The 26,486-nt window shown below is 36.3% G+C and overlaps 1 protein-coding gene across 2 annotated transcripts in view; it reads left to right on the top strand.

Annotated features, from left to right (window-relative positions):
* Positions 1-26,486, top strand: part of LOC113050880 (tomoregulin-2-like) — a 63,588-nt gene that overhangs the window by 24,553 nt on the left and 12,549 nt on the right. For both annotated transcript variants that reach the window (XM_026214297.1, XM_026214298.1), the window contains exons 4-6: positions 9,828-9,854; positions 16,012-16,108; positions 26,333-26,481. In XM_026214297.1, the coding sequence (XP_026070082.1) occupies positions 9,828-9,854; positions 16,012-16,108; positions 26,333-26,481 (273 nt within the window). The remainder of the gene's footprint in view (positions 1-9,827; positions 9,855-16,011; positions 16,109-26,332; positions 26,482-26,486) is intronic.

The following is a 26,486-nucleotide window of genomic DNA, read 5'->3' on the forward strand; positions in this document are numbered from 1 at the left end:
GTTTTATCAGAATTATAAAAGAAAGATACAGCTTTACGCTTCTCTCTGAAAACAGTCGAGCTCCTGGAGGCTTACCGTAGGCGGAGCTAAAGAGACACGAGCACTTGCACTGGTAAAAGGAATGAATATATTTAACTGCAAACTCCCATTAGCGAAGATATGTCCACATACTCTCGATGCTCAGAGCAGTTTTGCCGTGGTTTGCCATGGAATTGGGCTTCTTTAACACTGTTGCCGCGGGTTGTTTTTCATGTCCGTGGGTTTGAAGCAACTCCAATTACATGATATTTATCCCCTGGAATGCGAATTTTAGCAGGAGGACCCCATCAAAAAACATGTATGTTATCCCCTGAAATGCATTTTTTACTGTGGATCCCCTCGAAACATGATTGGGCTAGTTTTGAGTAGCGATTGGGTGGGTTTTCTTGTGAGAACCTGGCAACCCTGGCTCAGGGGTGCAACATTCCATAGTGAAGCATCCAGCGGGGTTTAGTCTAAATGTGCTGACTTGTGGCCACACAGAGGAAATAACAGTGATTATGAGCTAAAGTAACGGTCATTCACTAATGCCTAATGACTCTGAGAGTGACGAATGCACCTGGTGTCGGGTGAAATACAGAACGACACAGTTGGTTCTGAATGTTAATGGTGATAATGACACTTCTAAAACTGGGATATACTGTATAATAATCTTTTAGAGAGAAACACAGTGTTAAGAGATTGCTATGTCGCAGAGTTCTCAATTACAGCTAAAAAACTTTGTGCAAACATTCTTATATTGTACATTACAAACTGGGTACAGTGCAGATTTAATGTAGTACACTATATTAATGTGTATAGACTTATACAATGAATGTGAAATGTTTAGATACATTTAAAATCTCTGGGGTTTGATTGTGGCATTTTGATCACTTCTGAAAATAATATATCTGTTATATACGGCAGAAACACATTGTGAAAGCGCAACAAACGCATGCTGTTGCAGTTACAATACATGCAGTGTGCAACAGGTCTTACGAATTTAAACAAAACTCAGTTTATAATTGAAAAAGATGAAACATGTAGATTTCAAAAATGTTTATGTAGACATACAGTATTTTTGCAGGTTACAGTTTCTCATGGAGACAGTTTAGATGCAGGCTTGATTGATGTTCTGACAGTGATATTTGTGATGGAAGCCAATTCCAGCCTATCTCACCCGCTGGATCCATATTAGAGAGAAAGAGAAACAGAACACAGCGCTGACAGCAGTCACGGTCAAGATACTGATACTCTAATGTTCAATGAAACTGAATCTTTAAATAACATTTAATACCAGAAACGATTCTTGTTGTTTTCCTTTCTTCATTTATTGCTTTTCTCTCTCATTTCAGTCTCTTTCTTTTTCCTTTTCTTCATTATCTGATCAATTACCCGAGGCATAGAGACCCAGCTTTAGGAAGACTATTGAGTAAAGCTCAGGGGAATCGCGATCGGGCTTGTGTACTCCTATAATGGAAAATGACTTTTTTTTTGTTCCACCTCTTTCTGTTTTTCTCACACACATGCACAATGACACACTTCTACTCATTAGAGGTGACTTCCTGAGAGGACACACACACACACAAAGTATTTTGGTCCAGTTTCTATGTCCTCTTTTTGTCCTCTTTCTCTAGATTAGCATACTTTTATCATAAATGAGGAAGAAGTCTAATTCAATCCAGAATAAAGGTAAATATATAATAATACATATTTAAATATGCATTTCAAGGCTTATATTCAGGTGTAGGTATAGAGAATATATACATTTCTTCTGTGTATGTGTGTATGTCTGTGTGTCCTCAAAGATAAGCATCATATAAGATACATTTTTGATTTGAAGTCAGTATGATTTTTAAAAGGAATTATTACTTTTATTAAATTTATCTAAAATGTCAGAAAATTGTCCTTTTAAACTTCACATTCATAAAAAAAAAAAATCCACAAAAAAAAATCACAAAAATATTAAGCAGCACAACTGTTTTCAACACTGGTAATGTTTCTTATGCACCAAGTCAGTATTTTATATTTACATTTAAATTTATTTAAATGTATGCATTTAGCAGATGCTTTTATCCAAAGCGACTTACAGTGCATTAAGGCTATCAATTTTTACATATCATGTGCTCCCGGGGAATCGAACCCCCAACCTTGCGCTTGAGGGCGCAGTGCTCTACCAATTTTCTAATGATTGAAATGATTGATTGACCAATGATTTCTAAAGACTGGAATAATGGCTCCTAAAAAAATCAGTTTTGTCATCACAGGAATAAAAAAACATTTAAAATATATTTAGAAATAAAAAAAAAGCATTTGAAAATATCACTGTTTTTGCTGTATTTTATTCAAATAAATGAAACTGTACAGTAAGTGACGTGACGTGTAGCCAAAAATGGTGTCCCATACTCAAAATGTATGCTCTGCATTTATCCCATCCAAGTGCACACACAGTAGTGAACACAAACACACACACACACACACACAATGGAGCATTTGGGGGTTTGGCTTAGGGGGACACTGGTAACAGTATTAAGAACCGCTGCTTTAGAACATTGATTTTTTTAAAACTTGTGAATCCTTTAGAATCATTAGAAGACAGTATCGTGATTCATATATGAATAGATTTTTACATGCACCTCTAGTTTTCTCTTCCTCTTTTCTAAAGCAGCACAGCATGGCCTCACCCCCTTTGCTGCCTTTTTCCCGAGGGTGGGGTTTATCTGGGTTTGTTACATCACAAACCCAGAAAGTAACTTGTTGTAGTCACACATATATACTGGATGCATTGAAACATCCAGTATATTTCTGCTAACAGGTGCTGTAAGGGCAGAGTTTCCAAACACAACTTTTGCCTAAAGCACAAATGTAAAACTGAGTGATTTACATATACAATTTAATTATTTAAATATTGAAGTCATACATAAGTAATTTATTTTAGTTGTATGCTCTGTTGACCTGTTATGAGTAACTGTACAATACAATATATTTTATTTGAGTTTACTTGTAGAGTATAAAAATATCATAGATAAAAATAATTTTTTTGAGTTAAAAATAATTAATTCATAATGATGCAGTACTTTGTATAGTTATGAACTTACATTTTCAGTAATTATGATTGGATGCAAAGCAGCTTTACATACATATTTGTAAGTAGCATATTTGCAATATTTGAGTTTTATTTTTTTTTATTTTTTTTTTTTTTTTTTTTTGCACCCTCAGATTCTAGATTTTCAAATAGCTGTATCACATCCAAATATTCTCCTATCCTAAGAACAACAAAAAAAGCTTGTTTATAAATATCAATTTTAAAACAGTGACATTTATTACTGGTTTTGTGGTCATTGGTCACATTGTAAAGATATGTAAACAACATATAGTCATGGATTTGAAATGGTGAAAGAAATTCATGAACTTGATCAGAAGATTTAATATTTTAGTATATTCCCGGTACACTTCAATGCACCTGTACCAACACACTTTTTTCAATTAATGGTGCTTTAATGTTCCGTGTGGGCTGTTAAAATATTACAAATTATTAAACAAATTATTAAAATTATCCTGACCAGCCCTCAAAACTACACAAAAAGTTAAAACATCAAATTAATTCAGAGACATTAACTACATGAAAAGTATTTTTTATATATATATATATATATATATATATATATATAATTTCAATTGATAGGCTGCATTACCGTCAAACCGAACAAAACATCAAAACAAAACATTTAATTGATTTTTACATTAACATTTGTGCAGTGCACTGAGAGTTGAAGCATGCAGATGTTACAGATGGTTTTATTCCTTCCGCATGCACTGAAACATAAGCAGTATGTTCACATTCTTCAACCACCTAACGAAACTGTCTGCTTTAGTGCATGTACAAGAATAAAACTAATGTTATCCTAGTTTATCCAGTGGAGTTAATGACAGGTCATGTAAAGAAAAGAAACCCACTGTAGATGATATTTAATGTTGTGTCCGCTGACTTTAAAGGGACTGTAAGTAGGAATTACTCCCATCTAGTGGTGAAATTGTATTTTGCATTCAAACTAATTTTGCTCTCCAGCGCCTCACTTTTTCAAATGCGCGTTGCATCTACAGTAGGCGATATGTACCAAAAAGCTTTGACAGGATGTCTTCTAATAGCACTTCGTCGAGTTTTCCTTCAGGTGAACAGGTGTGTTATTTCAAACAAACTGCAACATGACAACTAACAAACGAATGTTACAGTATGAATTACTGACTGTGGAAAACATGAAATATTGTAATTAGTAGTTATGTCTTCTTTATTCGTTATATTTTCTGAATTATGTGCATTGTTAGATATCATCATCAAACACTGACTTACCTGTCGAGAAGAAAACAGGCCACTTCAGCGTCTCTTTTGAAATCTTTATCCAGCATTAGCTCTTTCCACCTAGAAAAAGCTTCCCCGACATTAACTCACGTTTCCTTTTACGTTCTATTTTTGACTGTTTTGGCGACGATGTTTTCTTCTCCTGTGGCGCGGCATATGTATGGTCCATAATAAGAATGCAATCCAGACTTTTAAACTTGCCGGTGCAGTTTCAAGCGCCTCTCACTGATCTGCACCGGCGTTTCTGGCTCTGACCGAAAACGCGTTGTGGAAACGCGTTGGCTTAGTACTTTTTGTCCCTCTCTGCTATTATAGTTTTGCAAGATGGCGGAACTACATGGAAGCTTCCGTCGACCTACCCGTCCCATGTATATAAAGATAATAAATTCTTCATTTACAAGGATTAGTTTAAACATTGGCATAGGTATTTGTACACCATTGAGGGCATATTTATGAATAAAAATATTGATTTTAGATAATAAAATACCTAAAAAGTTACTTATTGTCCCTTTAACAGCCTCAAGTTAAACACACTTTATTTCAATGCACAGCTTACTGCACCTATATTAAGAAATTCGGGCGATTCGCAGTCTTTAAGACCATATAATTTGTGCTGTCATTGATAAAAAAAATTTAAAAAATAAACTGTTTTCTAATAGTAGTATTTGTGACAATATAGAAATACTACAAAGTAACCACAGTTGCTTATCTGCTTTTATGGCGCTTCTGGTAAATTGACTGCAGAACCCGGGTTCAAATTTCTTCTGCCAATGTTTAAATGTCTGTGTCCAATGTTCCGCTGATGTTCTCTGGATAGTTGAGCTGACTGGTATGCTGGGGGTGTTAGTAAAAGGCAATTTGTTAAGCTGTGCCATTATTTATAAAGGTTAATTTATTGCATTAGAAGCACACAATAATTGTACCATTAGCACACTTCAGGTTTACTTGGAATGCCATTGCAATGCATTTTATAGTCACTAAAAGTAAGGGATAGTATGACCTCAGTTTGTTATTAGTATATTAATGTAACACTTTTACAGAGTAATTGAATTGCAATTATAATGTCACCACAATACATTTGAAGTTTATTCTGAATGAGTTCTGCTTTTCAAAAATTAAATAGAGTGTATATTATTTAAAGTGTACTTACTGTAAGTATACTTGGAAATTGTTCCACTTTAGCACAAACAAGTATATTTAATACAACTTTAGTTGAACTTCAGCACTGCTTTTGCAAAACTAAAATGCATTTAGTACAAAATGAGTTGTTCTAATTTAGTAGACCTTAAGTTAATCAATTTATAGTGTGCAACAAATATATTTAGTTATACTAAAGTAGATACAAATAAATTATACTTAAGTATAACGTTTTTTTTTTTTTTTCACTAGGGTCCCTAAACTAAATTGTAGAAAAACATTTATCTGATAACTTTTTTTCTTTCAGTACCTTGGGTTATAGGATTAAATCTGTCAACACTACAAATGTGTGTAAAAAATTAGAATATAAAATGCAATAATTTACTTTCCTGCCATGCTGTAGAGTCCAAATAATGTTATTGCTTTGTGTCTGACAATTTTAAAGAGCATTTACAAAACAAAAGGTTTTGTAATGGAGACAAATAATGCAAAATGTGAGACACATTTAAATGCTTCAACTAAAAAATGTCTGTTTTCTTCAATGATCAGAAATTATACTGTAGATTTCAAACAGGCCATAATTCCCATTTTAAATGGGGCACATTAGATGTGTTTAAAAAAAATACTTTTCAGGCTAGTTAAATTTTATATTAGATAATAGTTGTACAAACATATCTAGCAAAAATAAAAATAAAATGGATTGTGAAATGTGGAGTCCCTACCATGGTAGAAGAACAGTCATATGTGTGTGTATGTGTGTGTGTGTGTGTGTGTATGTGTGTGTGATGCAGAGATGTGCATTTGTATAGAGGCAAAGGCAGTAATCAGTGTCAAGTAAAGTGGGCTACATTTCCTCACAAATCACAAATCATTGTGTGTGCTATATAGGGATGCACAAATCTGAGTGTGTGTTTGGAGAGAGAATAAACACAGGTCACACTGTTCTCAAATTGATCACCCATTGCTTGTAAAGAGAAAGATGAAGATGTAGTTATAAATCAGACCCCCTCTCTCTCTCTCTCTGTGGTTGTGTGTGTGTGTGTGCTGGAGGAAGATGGAATCGGAAAAGTTCTCAATTTTGAAAAATCCATCAGAATATCTAGACGCTCCCCACAGAGCAGTTTGAGAGCAATGGTTAGAGAGAGAGAGAGAGAGAGAGAGAGAGAGAGAGAGAGAGAGAGATACTGATGTAATACCAGAAGGACAGACCCAGACAAATAATTTGGCTAATTATGGAAGATCATGACTGCATCGGGGATTGGTCTGATCAGCAAAGGAAACAAGGAATGATCTGGAGATTGAAAATGGAGAAATTAGATGCTGAATACATAGCCCCCGCCTCTCTCTCTATTTCAGACTGCCGAAATGTCACAGGTTCAGAGTAATGTGAACCTGTATTTGAGTCCCTCATTAAAACCGCCTCATGAATATGAACATCCACAGACTCATCTGCATAGCTCAGACTATTTGTGTTACCTGTGACCCAGCATGGGACACAGAAGTTTGGGAAATAGAACAAGAGAAAGTGAGAAACTGAAAGGTTGAGAAAGGGGACACTGCAAAATATAATTTATTTAATCTGTTCTTTTATTTATTATTGTTTTTTAATGGATTTACATGATTTAATCATGTATATGGTTCCTCATGAATCAACTAAGTTACTCAAACATAATTTGTTCATGTTACTTTGACATCAAGTGATGCAATTAGTCAAAGTAGTCTCAAAGTGATATTTTATGCTTTCCTGACAGGATTCATTTATTCTGGTTATGTTTTGCATTACATCACTGAATTACAAAAGATTGTTAGCATTTTCTTTTCTTTCTAAACTGCACTCTTCATCATAATAGTTACCCAGTCTAAATGAAACCATTCTAAATCCAACAAAAATCTAAACAGAATTGGATATTAAACAATGAAGCCATTCCTCACAAAGTTCCATGCAAAGCATGCTGGGAACCACAGTTTCAATATAAAAATGCTGTTCAACATGCTTGATCGACATGTACACCATACATCATTTATTCTTGGAGATAGTAATTTAGAGATTTGCAAAAAATTATAGCAAAAAAATCAGGTTAAGAAGAGAAGCAATTTTGCTGTGTAATTGACAAATAATATGACTGAGTAAATCAAACGAAGATATTCAGTACAGTAAAGAAAACCAAGACCCATCAAACTTTTTCTAGTCTTCTGTTGTCTACAAATTGTAGCCTCAGCTTCCTGTTCCTAGTTGAAAAGAGTGGCACCCGGTATGGTCTTCTCCTTCTGTTGCCCATCTGCTTCAGAGTTTGAGGGGTTGTGTGTTCAGAGCTCTTCTGCATACCTCAGAGTTACTGTTGCCTTTCTATCAACTCGAACCCCAGGAGATCAGCAAGCTTGTCTGACACCAACAACCATAACACATTCAAAGTCACAAAAATGACCTTTCTTCCTTTCTGTTGCTCAGTTTGAACTTCAGTAGACTTTCTTGGCCACTTCTACATGCCTTGATGCATTGAGTTTGGTCGGCTGATTAGATATTTGTGTTAACGTGCAGCTACCTAATAAAGTGGCCAGTAAGTGGCCTGTGTGTGTGTGTGTGTGTGTGTGTGTGTCCACATAAATATTATTAACCAGTCTCTCTTGTATGGCGCCCTGGGTGAACCACCCCCTCTGCCACCCCTAAATAAAAATTTTGTTTTTTATTTAAATAATGACAAATTCAGGCAAATGCACACACACATATATTGTGGAACTCTCATGAATGGTGGCAAACACCCACCCAGAGGAGAAAAAAAAAATCACTTAATAAAGTCATTATTCACTTAATAAAGTTTTATGTGTGCACGAGTAGTATTTTCGCATCTTCTTAACATTATGTTTGAACCACTGATGTCACATGGACTATTTTATTGATGTCCTTTCTACCTTTCTATACCATAAAATGTTTCAGTTGCATTGCTGTCTATGCAGGGTAAGAAAGCTCCCAGATATCATAAAAAAATATCTTCATTTGTGTTCCAAAGATGAATGAAGGTCTTATGGGTTTGGAATGACAGAATTTACATTTTTGGGTGAACTATCCATTTCAATACAAATTATGTCATATTAAAATATTACATGACACACCTATCTGGTACTCGCCTAAAAAGATTAAAGGGGTCATATGATGCTTTTTTAAAGATCATTATTTTGAGCTTTTTTATAGGGGCATGGATGAGCCTTAACTTTGATAAAGAATATCTCTTTGGTTTTGAGACTTTAGTCTTTGCAACTTTAGGGATTTTATCTATGCACAATCAGCTTGTAACACTCAAAAGAGAAAGGAAAACTTGAAATCACATCACATGACCCCTTTAATGAAATGAAATGGTGCCCAGCTTTTGTATTGCAATCTCCATAGATTACATTTTATTAATAGAATACCATCAGTTATTAAGCTAAAACGAATTATTTTGCATTAACCCTTACTTAGAGAGGTGGAGCTATTTTCCTGAAAAACAAGACAAAAATAGCTATTAAGAAAAGTACTTTTGCGGAGGAGCAGGAGAGGCACAGTTAGGAATTTAAAGGAATAACACATTAAGGCCTCGCCGTCCTGTGGCCATCTCAAACGAAGATTTATATTTGTTCTGGGCGGGGAATAATTGGTGGGGTGATTGATGGGAGGGCACAGAGCTATAAGCTGCTCCTCTCCATCATAACAAATTGATGAATGTCAGATTTTCCCAAAGCTGCATTCGAGCCCAAGGGCGGATGGTGAGAAAGACTGAGAGCGAGAGAGCATGATACAGTCTAGTCATAGCGGCTGTGCCCTTGAACTTGAGAGAGAGAAAGTGGGGTTATCTGGGGCTACTTTTTGTTTTCATCTCAAATGAGACCACAAGAACTCCATTATTTATATTTTGAGAGGTACAGATGCAGCCAGAGGGCCGATTTATAAGTGCTAAAAATTGGAAATGAGGTTACAGCCAAGCTCCTTTCCCATTCCACCCTCCCTTTCCACTCTAATGTATACATTTCCCTCTATAGTTATTTTTCTTTCACCCACTAGTTTTGTTCAGGGTGGGGAGATGATCACAAAATTTTCAATTTAATGCAAATGATCTGGACTCAGTTGGCCAGATTGGATTTATATGTGTGGATGAATGATTTTGCCACAGTGTTGCAGACAAACACCTTTTGTATCTATGAGCATGCAACCTAATTATCAAATATATTGTCTTTTTTATTTTTAAGTTGCATTTAGAATTGATTCAAAAATACAACGAAATCCGTTTAAATGGACATGACGCTTGTGGTCCTGACCATCTGTTTTTCTGCTTTGTAGATGCTGGCTCTGGATCAGGGGATGATGGTGAGTATTTGCAACTTATCTCTAATTAATACAGAGCATTACAATAATGATCTCATATCTCGCTCTGTCTGTTCACATCCACACACACACAAATGCTCATACTGAGTTCAGATGACAGCAGCTTCTGTCTGCCTCTCCTGATAGATGGGGATATGCCAGCAGTATTTATGAAGTGAATCTTGGATGAAGAATTTCACTCTAGAGCATGGCTAATTAAAAAGAGATTCTGGATGGGGTGATGGGAAGATCAGGAGAGAAAAACAGAAGAAAGAGAGAGAGGGAGGGAGGTTCTGAAGGGAGGGATGATATATCTACTCTGAAATATTAGAAAAGTTCAGCCGACCAAATGAATGTGAAACAAGAAATGGAGAGGGAGAGACTATGTTTGGAATGGAACACCTAGTGGTCTAGTACTTAAAAAAAAAAAAAAAAAAGTACTGGCAACTACTTCAGTTACCACTTGTTTTGTAATATGCATACTGTGCAGTATTCAGATAGGTTTTCAAAATAGGTTTTCAATTTCATACATCGGCTTTTCATATGACTTTACATCAAGGCTTTAGTGCAAGCGCCACGTGCCCTTTTGACCACCACATGAAAAGAATTGCAGACAGAGTTACGAATTATATGAGGTTGCTACAATACTTGTATGTACCAAGAAAGCAGTAGTGCACACACAGTAAAGAGCGAAAGCATGTATTTAAGCTTAAGATAAGAATATAAAAGGGGCATGGCAATTGATTCAATACACTCCAGTAAGGAAAAAACACCCGTCAAAAATGGATTCAGATCAATTTACATTTACATGATTTTAAGAACTGGGTTGTTGTTGTTGGAAATATAAAGGTAAATATAACTGAATTAAATGAAATTAAGAAGAATTCAAAATCTCTTCGAAGTTTGACAGTTTTAAAAATATCTCATTGCTTTTAAAACTCTAAAAGGCATCATCAGAGATGCAAAAGCATGTACAAACATCTCAAACTTAAGACCTGCAATTGCATTCATCACGTGAATTTTCCAGTAATCTCTGGCTGTGCTTTAAAAGGTCACGGCAAACAGGGTCCAGTTTTAAATTGTAGGAACTTTGAGTGATGCATTGAATGGCACGCAGTGTACTGCTGGAGGTAATAGCTCCTAGAGTTCAATTTATTGGGCAAATCTGATGTGAGTCATGTGAAAGGAACTTTACTGTGTAATAAAGCATGCTTCTAGAATGCTAAAACTCTCTCTGTGATTTTGCGTCTAATAATTCGTTGGCTACAATTACACTAAAAAGAATGACATAAAAAAAAGTATTTAAGCTGCATTTATTTGATCAAAAATAGAGTAAACAACAATATTGTGAAATAAATTATTTAACTGAATTATCAGAATCATTACTCCAGTCTTGAGTGTCACATGATTCTGTTTTAATATGCTGATTTAGTCCTCAAGAAACATTTCTTCTTCTAATCAATGTTGAAAACAGTCGTGCTGCTTTATATTTTGGTACAAACTGTGATATTCTTTTTAGTATTAGGTGAATAGAACTTTCAAAAGAACGGCGTTTAGTTAAAAATAGTTAACCGCTCTTATTTATTCAATTATTGCTGAACGGCTAGCCATCATGCCCATTCAATTGACTGATCAGGAGGTGATAAACATAAGACGAGGGACTGGAAAAGAATGGAACAACAGAAAAACAGTACAGGAAATTGAGGATGAGAAGAAAAGCAATGAAATAAGAGAGAATATAAAAAAAGAATGCGACATCTGAAAGCCATTAAACAGGGATGACACAGGAGATGGACAGTGCAGAACATGTGAACAAATGTAGCTACTGTGGGAAAGACGAGAGACAGGGAACTGAAGTGAGGAAGGGAGGGAGGGAAATAGAAAAGAAAAGGGCAGGAGGAGAGAAGGATGGAGGGGGTGCAGCCACTTAAAGACAGATCGGTGTGGCTCAAGAGAAGAGTTTAGCTTGAGGAAAGCATTGCAGCTCCTCCAGGAAGATCAAACATGTTTTAGTGTCTGAGTGTAAATCATTGATGAGCTCTGGCTCATACATTCTAAATCACACACATACACACGCACAAAATCAGATATGTTCTATCGACGTGGAAACAACACTTCCTCCTCGCTCTCACATAACCAAGCGCCTCATATAACTGAGCAGAGATATAACGCAAGAGTCTTCCAACACACACACACACAAGTAAATGCAATGATGAAAACACACCCAATTCCATTCTTTGACAACTGACTCCTTAAGAAAAATGAGACATTTAGATACAAGCGGTGCTTCTTAAAAATACAGAATTTAAATCAAACTTTTGATAACCTGAGAGAAATAGTATGGTGGAACGTGAGAGCTTATGTGTCCAATATGTTACAAAATATTGTATCTTAATCCGTCACAAAACACATATATTAAATAAGAACTTACTTCATGCTTGTTCAAAAAGTACACTCTTTATAGTTTGAAGGTCTGGAGTGTGAATGAAATATGGATACACTACCTCCGCCATGTTGTCACTGTCATGTGACCTATGGCATCAGCTGTGTTGCTTCTCTGCAATTCACAAACCTTCTCCTATGGTCTCATGGGATAGTAAAGTGTTCATCAGATGTTCAATTCAGAATCTTAATGGAAGTAGTATGTCATCCAAGTACCTCTCATCTACTATTTAAAGGGGTCATATGATGCTTTTTTAAAGATCATTATTCTGTGTATTTGGTGCAGAGAGGTAAAGAGTACCTGAAAACCATCCTTGAGTAAAAGTACAGATACCTTACAGTGACCTTACAAGTCACCAATTCCAAAACACATTGAGTAAAAGTATTAGAGTATCTGATTTTAACAGTACTTAAGTATTTTACTTACACTAAATACAGGCCAAAAGATGTATGTCAAAGAGACATGGCAGTCAAAAACTGTAACATTGTGGAGAAGCTGAGCAAACAAGCAGAGGCAAGGAGGCAAGACGAGGCACAGAAAACACATAAAAAAACAAAAACAAAAAACAAGAAAGAGCTGATTTGTGAGGAGAGCAATCATGCTAATTTTCTGAAACCAAAATAAAAATCAACACATCAAAAAAAAAAAAAAAAAGACAACAATATACTCCAAAAGGTTTCTTCAGTGTAACGCATAAATAAAATAATATTAAGTAAAATTAAAGTCAAAGCCTTCTCACTGGATGTGCTGGTTTCAGCCTCATTGTCAGCTGCAGTCATGTCCACATCTCATTTATAAAACACCTTTCCATAATCGCGACCCCCTTCTTTCAAATTAAATGTACAGACAGTTAATAATGTCCTTAGTTTTACCATCAGCTCAAGCACAAAAGCGGAACAGAGTGGCGTGACAGACACAGTGATGAATCTCATATGTGTTTGCGGAAAACAAGCCACAGACTGTTAAGACAGCTGACTCCACTGTGTCAATCTGTCTCTCTCTCTCTCTCTCTCTCTCGCTCTCTCTCTCTCTCTCTCTCTCTCTCTCTCTCTCTCTTTCTCTCTCTCTCTCACACACACACACACACACACACAAACACACACATACACAATGCGCAAAACTCCACATTTGAACTGTCAATAGCGAATACTTGAACTAATAACAAAACATACTTACAGTAGCTCATTCAGAAGCTCCTGATTGAAGAAGCAAAGTCAGAATGACCTCCTCTCCTAGGTTCATGAAATGGTTCATAAAATGTGTTTCTGTTCTGTTGTAAGTAATCTTAAAGATTCCTAAATGCATCTACTTTCGGAAGGCCAAATAAAGTGCTTTTGCTTTTGCCTAGATACAAACAACATCTCCCTGACATGACTGCTTCAACACTAACTGCGGTTACAGAAACCATGTATTTTTTCTTTGCTTGAACATTAAGTCGCCATTATGCAAATATTGCCACTTAGTGATGTAGACATGTGGGGGCTTGTTTTTAATGAGCTGTTTTGGGGGTGTGGCAGAGTCTTAACTTTGATAAAGAATATCTCTTGGATTTGAGACTTTAGTCTTTGCAACTTTACAGATCTTCTTTATGCACCAAAAGATTGTAACACTCCAATGAGAAAGGAAAAATTGAATGCTTTAATGAATGCTGTGAATTCTAAAATACTACTGTTTTACATACATTTTTCATAGGGAAGTATTTGAATGCAAGTATCAGAATATATATATATATATATATATATATATATATATATATATATATATATATTTGTTGCTGGAAATTCAAGAAAATGGTTTTAAAAGGATAGTTGTCCCAAAAATGAAAATTTTCCAAATTTACACACCCTCACCCTCATATACAGAACGATGTTGGTAATAAAACCCACAGGGATTCAAAATGTCTTCTTTTTTAATCATACTGGATGGGTAAATGATGGGTGTACTATCCCCAAAATAGGGTAATTTATGGGATGGACATATGATAATGCCTAGTTTTTGATTATCAAGTGAATTAAAAAGACTTTGGAATTAGGAATAATATTCAGAGCTGTAGGGTTCGATTTGGATGGAAACTTCAAAGTCCCGCATATTTACTGTAAATCATATCTGTAAACTAAGAAAAGAGGGTCTGGCTATAATTGCAGCAGAAATGCTGCTTCTGCAGAAGACATATACTTCGATATACGTCTTATAGAACTTTCTTCTCATTATCAGAAATCTTTGTGTAGCTAGGCAGATCCGCACTGATTTGACAATCACAGGAATCCATGGATAGCTGTAGTCCAAACTATCAGATTCATCATGCATTATGAACTAACATTCTGCATTTGATTGTAAGTGACAAGAAGGAAGTGATTCTTCACAAAACTCATCTTAGCCCATAGCTTATATCTCCACTTTAGCTTAAATGCTTTGTCTAACTTTAATTAGCAACACTATACACTATCCCTGACAACTGACACTTTATAGTCCATAATGTGTAGAAAATAAGGCTGTTCCTTTACACCCACTCAAAGCTGCAATTTTTCAGATAAAAAGCTGCTGCTTGACCCATATTTAGCCCTTCAGAAAAACTCACATGCTATGTTTACTGCCAATATCGGTTCAAGCACTGCACATTTTCAATTAGCACTGTCCTAATTACAGTGTTTTAGTCAGAGGCACTATTCTAGCTTAGATTACATTTCAAATACACACCAAACAACATTCCTTTTTCAGAATAAACCACTAAGGTGAGGTGTCTTCATCTGTAAGTGTCTGGTTGTTTGTCATCAATAACGCATCACTTTTACGGTTACATTTTTATTTTTTAGAGGGGCAGCTTGGATGATACTGCAACCAGTGGGCTGGTCTCCAACAACAATTAACTAATTATGTAATCATACTTAACGCAGTCCTCTACCACTGAGCCACAGGAATACTTTTACTGTGTAATTTATGTTCAAAGAACATTCCCAGAATTCCCTGCGTGGCACATCACATATGATTATGATTTAATTTAAATAGTTTAGTTTCTTCTTATTTTGTTGTAAGAAATGTACACTAGGATGTTTTTTTTATGTGTTGCATTTTCTGGTATTTAGTTAATGTATTGTAGTGTCATGATTTATGGTTTTGTCGCTGTGCACTGTCTATATTAAAAATATTGGCTGATTTTATGGAAAGGTGATATCTAATCACATCTAATCACTAATGATGCACTCAGATTCCTAATGGTTTCCTACTTTACCACATGCATAATAGTGATTATCAGTATATTTTAAGTTACAAAGCAGACTCTGTTAAGTTCAAGTGGACTGGTATATTAACAATATATAATTATATCTTGTAGTTATAACTCTTGTTATATATATAGCCAAACAGGATAAATCACATTCTGCAATGGAAAGTAAATGTAATAAATGTAATTCATTTAAGAATAAAATGGCCTATTTTTTGTGTTACCAAGGCTCATTTTACAGCTAGCATTTTTGGTATCCTAAATAAACATATAATATTTTTAATACATAATTTTTACCAAATTGCATGTGTAATTACGCATATTTTATCTAAAAAATGTTCTTCACTTGCACTTTTGACTAAGTACTAATGTAAATCAAATAAACCCCAAAAATTTGATTCCTCATAACATGACCCCTTCAAGTGCAGCTCTCAAGATCTCTCATCTAATATGCTCTCTCTCTCTCTCTCTCTCTCTCTCTCTCTCTCTCTTTCCAGTTAATGAGGGTTCAGCCGAGATCAGTCAAAAGGAGACATCAACATGCGACATTTGTCAGTTTGGGGCTGAGTGCGACGAGGATTCTGAGGACGTGTGGTGAGTCACAGACATGTGCGACAGCTTTTCAGGGTCCTGCCGTTCAGAGGGCTTGAGGAACACAGGGGTGTGTCTAATGGCATGTTTCAGATGCAGAGTCTTCTGTAGGTCTGCTTCTGCTGAGTTTATGATCTTTCTGGCACTGAAGTCTATGGCATTTCACTGTGATACATTGCAGTGCATAGCCGAGGGTGTTTGCTTTATGCCATGCGCTGCAGTAAATAATCTCTATTTGATTGTCTTTCCATCTCTCTCATGCTTCTCTTTTAGCTTTGAAAACTCTCTTATGATACCTGTCCCTTATCTTTAGTGAGGCTTATGATTAAAGCACTATTTACCAGTAGGGTAAGTGAAATAAACTTAACTCAAGATAAGCAAATTGATCCTATTTTGAGGATGTTAAGATATCAAAAATTGGGACAAAAATACTAATTAACACTTTAACTGCCTGCTCAACCAAATGGTTGATTTGTCACTTTATGGTAAACGTAGAAAAGCTAAGCTAATGTTTTCAGATAATCCTTTCTGCTGTCAGAATGTACTATTTGCTGAGAAATATAACTTTCTGATCATTCATTATAGTTCATATTTTCTGATTTCCATAGTATGTGTATGAATTCCGGTACTTTTGCCATAAAGTGACATATCAACCATTTGGTAGAGGCCGATATTTTAAAAATTATATGACGTGTTGAAAAAAAATACATTGAGTGTGGTAACTAATGACATAAGGAGATAAGAAATGCAAACAAAACATTTTTCAAATGCTTTTTTCTTGGTGGGGCAGTTAAAGGGTTAAGACAATGCTTTGTGTAATGACAGCAAAACAGGAGTCTAATTTACAGAAGTCCATTTTGATATTATATTGCCAACCTCCCATCTGTTCAGATCTATTGCAAGAATTGCAAAAGCTGATTGAAGGTCAGTGTTCTGACCCATTTGTAATCACTCTCACATGGACAAGCTTTGTTTTTGCCATCATTTCCCCTTTCAGCCTTGTAATTTCGTTAACCCATTGACTAACATGTTGCGCAGTGGCATTCTGTGGCATTCTGAGCAGATTGTAAATGTTAATTGTATTGTCACCGGACTGTGAGGGTCAGTTCGCTGTCAGTCTGTAAGGATGATGGATTATTTCCTAGTACAAGTCCCAGCTTTCAGGACAGTGGACAGACAGCCCAGAGATGGAGGGGCAAAAGAGTGCAGCTCTCTGCTGCAATTCCATCTTCAATTAATAGAGTTCCTCTTTCCTAGCAGACAGATTAAAACCTCAGAACCATGGGAGAGCCATTACCATTCAAATATCCCTCATGGTAATACACTAACCAGACAGATCAGAGGGAGACCGAGGGATGGAGAGAGATAGAGATGTAAAAGGTGACGGGAACAAATGAGGGAGAAAAGGTTAGAAAGAGACAGTGACGAAGAGAGGGAAATGAGGCATCTCAGCGGTTAATGTGTGTGAGTGGCTCTACGTTAAGGTTCATGTGGTCAGTTAAAAGAACTTTCCACAAAAACAAGACAAAATAGGCAGTGAAATTCTTAATAAATACTTTTTATTTTTCTAACAAATTATCAGTGAAAGGAGGTGAATAGTTCACCAAAAATGAAAATTTACTCTGAGATGCAGATGAGTTTGTTTCATCATAGGAACAGATTTGGAGAAATTCAGTATTGCATCACTTCTTCCTCTGCAGTGAATGGGTGCCATCAGAATCATAATCCAAACAGCTGATAAAAACATCACAATAATCCACAAGTAATCCACATGACTCCAGTCCATCAGTTAGCATCTTGTGAAGTGAACAGCTGCATATTTGAAATAAATAAATCCATAGTTAAGATGTTTTAACTAAACCATTGCTTCTGGCCAAAATACCTGCTCATAATCCATAATAATGCTTCCTCCAGTGATAAAGTCCATCCTCTGTTGTTTTGGACTATTTTTGCTTGTAAACAGTGCTTGATCTGTGCAGATTTCTCTCTTGATTCAGAAAAGATTAATTTGACTGGAATTATAATGGTTAGAGAACTCATATTTTTTGATGGAAGCAACTGTTTTAAGTTGAAGACATCTTGATGATAAATGTTTATTATGAACATGCAGCTTTTTTAATCAGTTGTTTGAACTCTCATTCTGACGGCACCCATTCACTGCAAAGAATCCACTGGTGAGCAAGTGATGTAATGCAAAATTTCTGCAAATCTGTTCTGATGAAGAAATTACCTGAAGATTATAAATTTGCCGGAAATGTAACATTTTGGATGAACTACTTTAACCTTATAAGCAAAAGCTGATCGCCAACCTAATGGGGTCAAACTAAGTATTGGTTAAACTATTTTCTATTCATTTTGTAAGAAGTTTTTAATAGCAAACATGTCACAGAATTTAAGAAAATGTCTGATGATTTGCAACAACAAAATATTAATTAGATAAAATATGGGTTACTGATTGGTTTACTGACATTGCCCCTTAAATTAAAGAAATGTACATGGTCATGGCTGTCAGTTCTAACAGGATTGCACACAAAATGTGGGACAATTCATTACATGTTGAATATATGACATTACTTTTCATTCTAGGTAAATTTTATGTTAGAAAATCATTTATTGAATTAATGAATCTAATAACATGGGATTTGTGCCTCTGATGGTTTAGAAATGTCATGGAAATTGCCAGGAGCTACAAAACCATTAAGTAAAAAAAATATAATTTTGACTCCCCTTTATCATCACAGACCAAGGATAATGACATTTAGCAGCACTACAAAATGATCTGTGCCACACCTGCCAATTACATATCAGAACAGCGCTCTGTTTTTCTCTGTGAAATCAGAGGGTTATTCTTCTGCAGTCTCATTCTGCTGATTACTCTGAAAGATGTGTTGTTCTTCTGTTTCTAGTACACAGTTTGTAGAGAATGTGCATGCTTCTTCATTTTCAAAATTTTTAATAATTTTTTGGAGTTCACTTAAAAAGCCTTGCATTAAATTAATTTCTTAGGGCACTTTAACACACAAGACACAAAAAATATAAGAACAACAATATATAGTACCATTTCAAAGTCTGTTATATTGTACTGTTTTTTTTTTTTTAAGAAATTGTATTTATCCAGCACGGATGAAAATTGATCTAAAGTGATCTAAAGTGACAGTACTTCTGCATAATGACACAGGTATTACAAGGAGAGGGTGACTTATGAGGACATAACCCATGTCCCCATTTTTCAAAATACTTACGGTTCGGTACGTGCCTTGGTTTTAAAGTCACGGTTCGGTTCATTTTTGGTACAGTAAGGGAAAGAAATGCAAACATTAAACTGCAGGTTTTTTATTACTATAAACTTTTTTTTTTTACAATTTGTTTACACTTTTTTTAAATACTTTTTAATAAATAAATAAAGAAAGAAAGAATAGGAAATAAAATACTGCTGCAAAGTTCTCCACTAAATAACATACTCTCAGTCTCAAACCAATATCATATAATAAAATATAATGAAAAATAAAAATAAATAACCAATATTGCATTCGGTCATTCTGTACACACGTGCACCATACCAAAAGCCCTGTACCGAAACGGTCCAGTACAAATACACTTACAGTTACACCCCTAATATATATATATATATAAATGCTGTTCTTTCATCAAGGAATACTGATTAAAAAAACTATTATCAAAATAATTAAACTATTAAAATTATCATGTTTCCACAGAAATATTAAGCAGCACAACTGTTTTCAATATTGATAATAATATGAAATGATTATTGAGCACCACATTAGCATATTAGAATGATTCCTGATAGATCACACGGCTGCTTAAAGTTCAGCTCTGCCATCAAAGGAATAAATTCAAATGTTAAAATATATTTAAATAGAAAACAATTCTTTTAAATTATAATAATTATTCACTGTTTTTACTATATTTAAAAATAAAAATTAATGCAGCCTTACTGAAAGTAAGAAAGCATCACAAAATATTACCGACATTGAACTTTTGAATGGTAGTGTAAACATACATACAGAAAATACATTGGGCCCTATTTTAATGATCTAAACGCAAAGTGTAAAGTGCACGGCACAGGTATACTCAGGGCGTGTCCAAATCCACTTTTGCTATTTTAACGACTGAAAAACATTTGGCGCGCCGGGCACATGGTCTAAAAGGGTTGTCCCTATATCTTAATTAATAATGGGTGTTCTTTGTTCTTATATATATATTTATATATATTTAATTAGCCTACAAAACAAATCATGCATTGCAATCCTTTAATTTGTAATATTTGGCATGTCTGTGTGCTGCTGTGCATCCCTGTGTTTAATAAACAGCGTGTACGCTCTTTAAATAACAAAGAAAAAACATTGCGCCAGAATTTAGAATAGGTTTGAGTTGGTCTATGGCGCAGTCTATTTTCAGCTCGTTAAAATAGCAATGGGCCAGCAATGCACCTGAACACAGCTCTGTTTTAGACCAGCTCGCCCATGGGCGCAAAAATGAGCGCAAATGTATTTGCTAACTAAATGATGTGGCGCTGGACATGAAAATGCAAATGGCACTGGACTGAAACTAGCAAACACACTTGCGCTGCCCCTTGCGTCACATTGCGCCGGGTGTATTATAGGCCCCATAGAATAATGAAAACAAAAGGAAATTTTAATTTAACAAAAAATAACTGTCTATTTAATAGGGGTCAGAGAGAAAAGATTGTTTTGTTTCGATCCAAAAATATAAGCAGACTTAAAGGGAGAAACAGCAACAAATGTGTAGAATATGGCCTGTTAGAAGATGTTTGTGTGTCATTCCCTGTAGGTTTTGTGGTTTAATATGCAGGGAATCTTTAAACCCAATATAACTGCTCCAATTCCACAATATTAAGTATATATTTGAGAGTCATGAAATCCCTACTGATCCTTTCTAAGTTGCTTTCATCAATTATATTTTTGGAAAGCTGTGAAAAATGAGAAAATATAGTTTCCATCAGCCACAGCGAACACTGAGTGTGCTAGATTGATTTGCAGAGTTGTAATTCCAGACGTTACAGGACTCCTCTCTCTCCATCACTCTCTTTCTCTCTCTCTCTCTCTTTCGTTACCTTTCTTCCCCTTGGAATCTATTTGTATGTGTGTGCTGTGTCTGATAACCAATTAGCAGCTACATCTGTGAGCACTGATGCGGTCGTTCCTATAGCGTAGAATTCCAGCTCAAGCTAACAGTAATCAATTCATACCCTCTAATCACATTTACTTCAGCTCGGTGAAAATGCAGTGAATCTGTTTTTTTTAATGCTGAAACAAATATATATTGTGTGCATGCCTGGATGTGCTTGTTTTGTTGTCAGATTAATGTTATAAGTGTGGATAAGTAGAGTCAGGCAGGCATTGTTCATGTTGCTTTGACTCGTGTAGGTCTTGCCGAACACTGCCAGGTCTGGTCTGTTATCCTCTGGGCGTATAAGGAGGGATTAGAAATATTACAGCGGGAGTTTTATAAATCAATACCAGACTCAGAGATGAAGTGCTCACCAGAAAAAATATTAGACAGAGGAGATATAGCAAATATATTTTGTCTAAGAGCATTTTCTCTTTCTCTCGCTATGATTTTGTAAGTGTGCCTGTTTGGAAATTACCGTAAGGTCCTAGTTAGACACTTTTCAGTGCCAGACTACACCTTCATCTTATGAACTAGCAATATGTATGACTATGTATGAAGTTTTTTGTTATTCAGTGTAATGAGTTCAAATAGTGTTACGTTTGGTGTGGAAAGAAAGGCAGAGAGTCCAATAGCGAGCAAATGACAGAGGTTTATTATACTCAAGTACTCGTGAAATGACAATGACAGGTTCACTGGATGAAGCACAGACGAGTGAAGACAGGCCCTGAGGCAGGCAGGCAGGCTGAGGATACCACCGCTCAGGACAGCGACGCAGGGAAGCAATGGGCGAACCAAAACGCCGGGATCCAGGAATCTGAAATGGAGAGTGTAGACCAGGAAGCACATGAACAGCTGGAACCCCAAACACACTGAAACGAACTGACAACACGTCTGGGTGAGAGACAGGTTAATATAGCCCCGGTGATGAGTGCAGCAGTTGGCAGTGATCAGAGTGATAGGTAATCAGTAACCACGCCTCCAACACAACCGTATGCACAGAAAAGGTGAGACAGTGAATTCATGAACCGTGACAGTACCCCTCCCCCTAGGAGCACCTCCTGGAGCTCCCAGGAGCACACACCTGTTGATTGTAATCATCAATAAGGGAAAGGTCCAGTATGTCCCTAGCAGGAACCCAACTTCTCTCCTCCGGACCGTAACCCTCCCAGTCCACCAAGTACTGAAATCCGCATCCCCTTTGTCTCGAATCCAGACTGGGAAAAATTGGTGGCTGTAATAAAATCTAGAGCGATGTGTGACCAGGGTCTCGAAGGAACAGACAGTGGCTGGAGTAACCCATCTGGGGAGCGATTGGAAGTCACAAACCGAACATGCCAAAACAAACTCCCGGATGTCACTAGCCATACCAGGTCACCAGAACCGTTGCTTAACCAAGAACTTGGTTCTATTAACTCCTGGATGACAAGCTACATTGCAACCATGGCCCCATCATATGGACCGAACTCCCTCAGGCACAAATAATCGACCCTGTGGACCGCCGGGCGGAGGTGTTACCCCTTCTAAGGCTGTCATGACCTTTGATTTGATCTCCCACCTGAGTTTGAAGATGACTAGTCTCTCAGGAAAAATATACTTGGGAGTAGACGGGCGTTCAGAACAGTCAAATACACGTGATAAAGCATCGGGTTTGATGTTTTTAGAACCCGGGCGGTACGAAAGAGAAAAATCCAAACGTCCGAAAAAAAGGGCACCGAGTCTTTTAGCAGATCTGATATATTCCAGATTCTTATGATAGGTCCATACTATAAAAGGAACCCCAACCCTTCTAACCAGTGACGCCATTCTTCTAATGCAAGCTTGACCGCCAACAATTCCCTGTTGCCAGTGTCATTGCATTCGGCTGGTGATAAGTGATGGGAATAAAATGTGCATGGGTGCATCTTGTCGTCCGAGGAAGAGCGCTGGGAGAGAACCGCACCTACGTCCACCTCTGACGTGTCCACCTCCACCACGAACTAACGTGATGGATCAGGGGCCACAAGAATGGGAGCCGAAATGAAGCGTCTCTTTAGCTATGAAAATTTAGCTTCGGCTACACCATACCATCTGAACGTCATTCAGGGGGAGGTCAACGCTGTCAAAGGCGCAGCTAGTTGGCTAAAATTATGAATGAAATGTCTATAAAGATAGGCGAACCCCAGAAACCTCTGCGGGGCCTTGTGGAAATCTGGGCTTGGCTAATCCACCACAGCCTTAAATTTGTCTGGGTCCATGCGCATCCCCTCGAACGACATAATGTACCCCAAAAATGGAACTGACTGTGCGTGAAAAACGCATTTCTCCGCCTTGACAAAAAACCTATTCGCTCGCAACCTCTGGAGCACTAGTCTGATGTGCCGAACATGTTTCTGGAGAGAGGAAGAAAATATCAGTATGTGTCATCCAGGCAGACACAAATTTACTGATCTACCATCTCTCTCATGACACATCATTGACTAGTGCTTGGAAGACAGCAGGGGAGTTGGACAGCCCGAAAGACATGGTATCAAATGCTGTCTTCCATTCATCCCCCTTCCTTATATGTACCAAATGATAAGCATTACGTAAATCCAGTTTTGTGAATATTGATGCTCCCTGCAGCCTTTCGAAGGCTGAAGACATCAACGGGAAAGGATAGGTATTCTTTACCGTGATGTTGTTCAGCCCTCTGTAATCAATGCAAGGTCGCAAATAAATGCAAGGTCGCAGAGATCCATCCTTCTTACCTACAAAAAAGAATCCCACCCCCGCTGGAGAAGAGGAAGGGTGGATGAACTCGGAAGCCAGCGAATCAAAAATATGTTTCTCCATGGCCTCCCTTACTTACCTGGCCTAATTCAGGTCTATAGCACAGTCATAGGGATGATGGGGAGGAAGAGAAGCAGCCCGGGACTTACTGAACACTTCCTTCAGGTTTAGGTACTCCTTGGGCACGTTAGACAAATCAACCATCTCCTCCTGAAACACAGAACTAGACACAGACGAATGAGCAGACGCAAGACAAGAGGCAGGGCACTGATTACTCCAGGTGGAAACGGAGCCTTGGCCCCAGTCCACCCTGGGGTTGTGTTTGATAAGCCAGGGGTGCCCGAGAACTATGGGGCTGAGGGGAGTGTCAGTGAGGAGGAATTTCAGTGTTTCAGTGTGGTTACATGCTGTCGTCAACGGGATGGGATCCGTGGTGTGCTTGATGGTGGGTAATGAACGGAACATAACTATGACACATACAAATAATTTTTTTCATTTTATTTATTTATATAGTTAGTTAGTTAGTTTGTTAGTTATTGACATTTAAATTTTATTGATGTTTTAGTCCCTTTTTAAATATTGAGTAATTTTATTTTATTTCATGTAGTTTTGCATAAAGATGCAGATGATTTATACATGTATTTATACATGTTTTGCATGTATTGAAAAATCATATTTATACACATGGATGTGCAGAGTTCCTCAGAGGCAGGGGCTCAAATGTAAAAAGAGGCATCTATACATGGAGTAATTCCGTATATACTATAATTACTATAGTAAAGTTGAAGTATATGCATAGGCATCATTTAACTAACTATAGTTTCATCAAATGGTAAGGATATAAATGTGCAGGACGTAAATAATAGTAAACATTACTTACAATTTAAAAAAAAAAAAAAGTAGACTGTGGCTATGTAGTTTTCAGCTGATTTATGAATAATAACAGGAAAATACCGCTTCACTTCACATTGTCCAATGAAATTTGAGCTTGTTTAAGATGCACACAATATAGATCAGTGCAATCGCAAAAAAGTATCACACTGACAGATATAAATAAAAATAAAATATTTTTCAGGATTTGAGCCAGTTGTTTCTGTTTTGTACACCCTTACATAATGATTTTAATCCAAATGCATTTTAGGTCACAAATGTACTATTAATATGCATGCTAATAAGCAACTAGAATTGGTCCCTATACTAAAGTGTTACAGCTTTTTTTTTTTTTTTTTTTTTGATCACACTAAGGCTATTGTTTGTTTAATCTTGAAGCCCCAAAGCACCCCCCTCTCCACGTGCATGTTTATTTGATTTTCAGCTATTGAATTCAGTTAAGTTCACCATTTAAATCCTTGATTCACTCCAAATGTTCTTATTATCAGCCCACTCATGGTTTCTCAATTAATAACAAGTCTTGAACAAATCATCTGACCTGTTTTGTGGACTGGTTTAGATGATTCTTTAAAAAAATAAAAATAAAAACACAAAATAATTTTTTTTGCATAGCTAAACAGTAAAAAAAATGATTACACCACCAAAAAATATATGTTTTTAAATGGTAGTCTGTTGTCTCAAAATTATTCGTTTTTTCAGTAGTTCATGTGGAGGAGAATCACACTGTTCGTATTGCATTAAACAGCCTGCTGCTGGAGCTGAATGTGTCATTTTATTTGGAAAATATATGTTCAAAACATCATATTTCTAATAAGTTAAAAAAGTCAGAAATTAATCAAACAGTATTTCTCTTTCTTTAAAAAAGACACCCAATTATTAATATTAAATAAAATATGTTTGTTAGTTTTTTTTAATAGTAGGCATTTCATTTGCTGTGGTTTGTTTGTTTAAATGGTTTTTTCTTATTATTGTATATGATTATTTATGGAAATTTTTCCAACGTTGGGCAATTCTGGCACTGTGGACTATTAGAAATTAAACATTTAATTTCATTAAATGTGCAACAGTGGATATACTGTACATGCATCAAAATAATATCTCACGAACAAATGGAATCTCCTTGTCTTGCTAATGTGATGTATACACATAGAGTTTTATACTTTTTACATAATTTGACAAAATTACAACAACCTTTGATATTATTATTTTTTTTTTGGGGGGGGGGGGGGGGTACTGAACTATTTAACTGTATTTAATTCTTTTTTTATCTGTTCATAATCATATCTATCATAAACAGTCACATTTAAACACTCTTATATAGATAATTTATTTATCTCAACCTTTTTTAAATGAGTAAACCCAGGCATGAATCTCCTTCTACTGTGGACAGTGAAGTTGACTCTGCTCTCTCTCTCTCTCTCTCTCTCTCTGCAGGTGTGTATGCAACATTGATTGCTCCCACATCAGTTTTAATCCAGTCTGTGCATCAGACGGCCGTTCCTATGACAACCCCTGCCAGGTGAAAGAGGTGTCATGTCAGAAGCAGGAGAGGATTGAGGTCAAATACCTCGGACATTGTAAGGGTCAG

The sequence above is a fragment of the Carassius auratus genome, chromosome 31 (assembly GCF_003368295.1).
Source record: "Carassius auratus strain Wakin chromosome 31, ASM336829v1, whole genome shotgun sequence".
In the NCBI taxonomy this organism is placed as follows: domain Eukaryota; kingdom Metazoa; phylum Chordata; class Actinopteri; order Cypriniformes; family Cyprinidae; genus Carassius; species Carassius auratus.